General features: G+C 41.5%; 1 protein-coding gene across 1 annotated transcript; it reads left to right on the top strand.

Annotated features, from left to right (window-relative positions):
* The first annotated feature begins 274 nt into the window (after nucleotides 1–274).
* Nucleotides 275–1,938, top strand: LOC141601209 (uncharacterized). The gene is made up of 3 exons (XM_074421473.1): nucleotides 275–351; nucleotides 465–1,243; nucleotides 1,406–1,938. Exons 1-3 carry the CDS (start codon nucleotides 275–277, stop codon nucleotides 1,936–1,938), a joined length of 1,389 nt encoding a protein of 462 aa, XP_074277574.1.
* The last annotated feature ends 2,488 nt before the right edge of the window (nucleotides 1,939–4,426 follow it).

Here is a 4,426-nt window from a genome sequence, read left to right as displayed (position 1 = left end):
TGGGAAGCAGGTCTCTAAACCTGCAACCACTGACCCACCTGTCCTTGGTCCCTCTATGCAGCTCCCTAACTCAGGATGCCACTTGCTAGGTGGTACCTCAGCTCCTCAGATTGTTGAGTCAGCTGTCCTTCTAGAGGGGGTTAACTCAGAATGCCCTGTGCTAGGTTCGCCCCCTCTGGTTGGTCATCCTGTCTCTTCATCTGTGGCTTCTGTAAAGCACTCAGAATGCAGTGTGCTAGGTCAGGATCCCTGTGTAGAGGGTTCCACTGCTTAGATGGTCAGTGTGACTCCTGGCTATGATGTTCTTACTTCTGAAAACACTACTGTTCAGTTGCCTTGCTCTCCTAACAAGTTTAGTGTCTTGGCTACTACCTCTGAGCAATCTGCCTTGGAAGAGGGCCAATTAGAGGATGACCCCCCCCCCCTTTCTAATGTTCCATGATTGTGTCTACTTGGAATATTAGGGGGTTCAATAAGTTGGTGAAGCATTTAGAGGTGGTTAACTTTCTTCAACATAATAAAATTGATATCCTGGGTCTCCTTGAGACCAGGGTGAAGCTCAATAAATCTCATAGGATTTTAAGGTCCAAGTTCAAAAAGTACAGTAACTTTTGCAATTACAATATGCATCATAATGGGAGGATTTGGCTTCTCTGGGATACTTCTACTACTAAGGTTTCTGTTCTGCAGGAACATGCTCAGGTAGTACACTGTTTTGTTCAGCACTTTGCCTCTGGCAGATCTTTTCATTTATCTGTTGTCTATGGTAGTAATTGTCCTATGGCTAGACAATCCCTCTGGAATAGTCTGATCCAGCAATCCCATCAGACTGGTCCTTGGGTGGTTATGGGTGACTTCAATATTGTAAGATATGCTCATGAAAAGATTAGCAATACTCCTCCTGATCTCACTGACATGACTGACTTTAACTCATTCTTATCTGAGTGTGGTCTGGATGATATGCATGGATCAGGTATTGATTTTACCTGGTTTAATAAACAAGAGGTCAACACCAGGGTTTACTCTAAATTAGACAGGGTTCTGATTAATGCTGACTGGCTTATCTCTTTTACTCAAACTACTGCTCAGTTCCTTCCTCCTGGCATTTATGATCACTGCCCTGCTCTCCTTTCCTTCTCTAAGGATCCTCTCCCTAAGAAACAGTTTAAGTTCCTTAACTGTTGGATTGATCATCCTGAGTTCTTAACCAAGGTTGCTGAGGCTTGGCAAATTTCACCAGTGGGTAATTCTATGCATAGGCTTATGGCAAAACTTAAGAACACAAGGAAGTCCTTGACTGCTTTGCATCTAGCTCATTTTTCTAACATCAGTACCAGTGTCAAACTGAAACAGGCTGAGCTTAACCAATGTTTCCTTGCCTTGTAACAATCTCCTCTTTCTGAAGACCTTATTCTTAAGGAGAAGACTGCCTCTCAGGAATTTTGGGCCCTTAAGGAGGCTGAAACAAAAATTCTTATACAAAAGGCTAAAGTTCATGATATTGAGCATAATGATTCTCGCTCTAAGTTTTTCTTTGCAAAAATTAAGGAGAGACAACAGAGCCAATATATTGGGGAAATTCAGGACATCCATGGCTCCTTACACAGTGGCTTACATGATGTTGGGGAAGCTTTTGTTGATTACTATCAACAGCTTCTGGGTTCTTCTTCTACTGTTCACCCTATTGATCCTTGTTTTATACCTTATGGTCAGTGCTTATCTGACCAGGATCAGGCTGCTCTTATTGCTCCCATCTCTAGGACTGAGATACAGTCTGCTCTTTTTTCTATTCACTCTTCTAAGAATCCTGGTATTGATGGCTTCTCTTCTGGTTTCTTCAAACCTGCCTGGGATATCATTGCTGATGATTTTTGTTTGGCTGTTTTGGATTTTTCAAGACCAACTTCATGCCTAAACAAGCTAATGTCTCTCTCATAACCCTTATTCCTAAAAAGAGGATTATTTCTAGTGTCAAGGACTTTCGTCCCATCTCCTGCTGCTCCATCATTTATAAAACCATTAGTAAAGTCTTGACTGTGAGGCTTCAAGGAGTCATGGACAAGCTTGCAGGTAAAGAGCAGGCTGCCTTCATCTCTGGTAGAAGCCTTCATGGTAATGTCATGCTCACTCAGAGTCTTATTAAAGGGTATTCCAGAAAATTCCTTACTCCTAGATGTTTACTTAAGGTGGATATTAGTAAGGCTTTTGACTCCATTCAGTGGCCCTTTATTCAGAATATGCTTAGTGCTCTTAACTTCCCTCCTCCTTTCATTAAATGGATTATGGGATGTGTTACTGGTCCCTGGTATACTCTCAAAGTAAATGGTTCTCACCATGGTTTTTTCAAAGGGAAAAGTGGGGTTAGACAGGGTGACCCTCTTTCCCCTTTACTCTTTGTGCTGTGCATGGAAATCCTCTCACGTGTTCTCAGGGTCATGTGTAGGGACCCTAATGTCTCTTTCCACCCTAAATGTGCTAAGTTGGGTCTCACACACTTGATTTTTGCTGATGATCTCATGATTTTCACTAGGGGTGATGTCCCTTCTGTCCAGAAAGCTGCTGAGGTACTTCAACTCTTCTCTAGCTGGTATGGCCTTAGAGTTAATTTTGATAAATCTGAAACATACTTTGGGGGTGTGGATCCTGATATCAAACAGCAAATCCTGGATGCCATTGGTCTTACTGAGGGAGCCTTCCCTTTTAGATACCTTGGTCTCCCTATTCACCCTTCCAGGCTCACTACTCCTATGTTTGCCCCTCTGATTCAAAAAATTCAGAATCTTCATAGCTGTACCACCAACTTACTTTCTTATGCTGGTAAGCTCCAGGTCCTGAATTCCATTGTTTTTGGTATTGCCAACTTCTGGTGTGGTAGCCTTCTTTTGCCCAAGTCCATTTGCAGCCTCATATCCTCCCTTTGTAAGCAATTTTTCTGGGGTTATAAGGGTGGTAGAAAAATGGTGTTCAAGAGCTGGAAAAGTATTTGTGCTCCTTGGCTTGAAGGTGGGTTCCAGGTAACTGACCTCTCTACTTGGAATCAGGCTTGTATGCTCAAATGGTTATGGCTTTTGGATCTTGGACAGGGCTCTATCTGGGTGGAATGGGTCACTAATTACTACCTAGATGGTATCTCCATCTGGGATCTCTCCATCCATGACTATTTCTCTGACAGCCTAAGGGGTGTCATTCTTACCAAAGATGCTTTTGTCACTCTTTCTAGTACCCTGCAACAAGCTAAAGCCTCTCTGCACAGTTGTGTTGTCAAGGGTCAATTCTCTCTACTCAAGGCTTACAATCTTATCAGACAGCATTACCAGACTCAAACTTATTTCAAACCATTGCTGGACAACTCCCTCTTGCCCAGACACAAAATTATCCTTATGCTTGCAGTTCAGAGAAAACTTGCTACTTTGGATCTTATCAGTACACGGGGTATTTGTCTGCCTAATAGATGCTTCTTATGTAAGCTCCAGGCTGAAAGTTCCTGTCATCTCTTTTTCCACTGTTGCTACTCTAAACAGGTTCTGCGTGGTCTGCTTACTGGGATGGGTCTTCACGTTCAGAACCTGCAACTACGCAGTCTTCTCTTGTGGTCTCTTAAACGTACTCCTCGTAAGCATTGGCGGAATAAGAACATCATTTGTTGCTTAGCCTCAGTTGTTTACAGTCTGTGGCATGAAAGGAATAGAAGAATTTTTGAAGGTTATGAATGTCCTGCCCAACTTCTCATCAAGGAGATTCAACATAGTGTTGATCTTATCCTCCTTACCAAGTCACACCAAATCCTACATGATGACATCATAGAGGCTCTACACTCCTAATACATTTTTTGGTAATTGTATAGTTTAGGGGATATACTCTTGTACGAAATCTTATGTACTCCCTTGTTTGGAATATATGAGAAAATACCTTTCTTGCAAAAAAAAAAAAAAATTAAAAAAAAAAAAATAATAATAATAATAATATGTAACACTCCCATTTATTCGGGAGCCTTTAGCTAGACATTCCCAAGTAAATGAGAGCGTTACCATCTCGGTTTCCGAGGTAGTGAATAGCAAAGTCCAACTCACCAAAGTACTTTAAATTAAAACTTAATGATTACATGTTTATTACAACTTAACCAACTAAAACTTAATATAAAATAAAATACATCTCGCAGCGGAAATAAATAAGGTGATGTAATTGTTCTAGGTGATCTAGACTTCAACTATGGTCCAAGTCGAGCTCATCTTTAGTACCTGTCAAATCTGCTCCCCATAAAACGGTTCACCGCAGATGTTCACGAATACACAGTCAACCGGGAGGTTGAGTAGGAATAAATACTAACAAAAAAAACATGCGATAACAATCCAATTTCCATTACACAACCCCCTGACAACGTGCTCCTCTCTTTTACTTAGCACACTTCAGCCGAGCTATACTCGTT

This window comes from Silene latifolia, chromosome 9, assembly GCF_048544455.1.
Source record: "Silene latifolia isolate original U9 population chromosome 9, ASM4854445v1, whole genome shotgun sequence".
NCBI lineage: Eukaryota > Viridiplantae > Streptophyta > Magnoliopsida > Caryophyllales > Caryophyllaceae > Silene > Silene latifolia.
The sequence above is the reverse complement of the archived record's forward strand: the minus strand, read 5'-3'. Positions and strand labels throughout refer to the sequence as shown.

What these genes read in the sequence shown, in the direction of transcription:
- LOC141601209 (XM_074421473.1), top strand. Translation starts at nt 275, where the DNA reads ATGGTCAGTGTGACTCCTGGCTATGATGTTCTTACTTCTGAAAACACT. An exon ending in TTGCCTTGCTCTCCTAACAA is followed by an intron (nt 352 to 464) that starts GTTTAGTGTCTT and finishes TTGGAATATTAG; the next exon opens with GGGGTTCAATAAGTTGGTGA. An exon ending in TTGGCAAATTTCACCAGTGG is followed by an intron (nt 1,244 to 1,405) that starts GTAATTCTATGC and finishes CTCTTTCTGAAG; the next exon opens with ACCTTATTCTTAAGGAGAAG.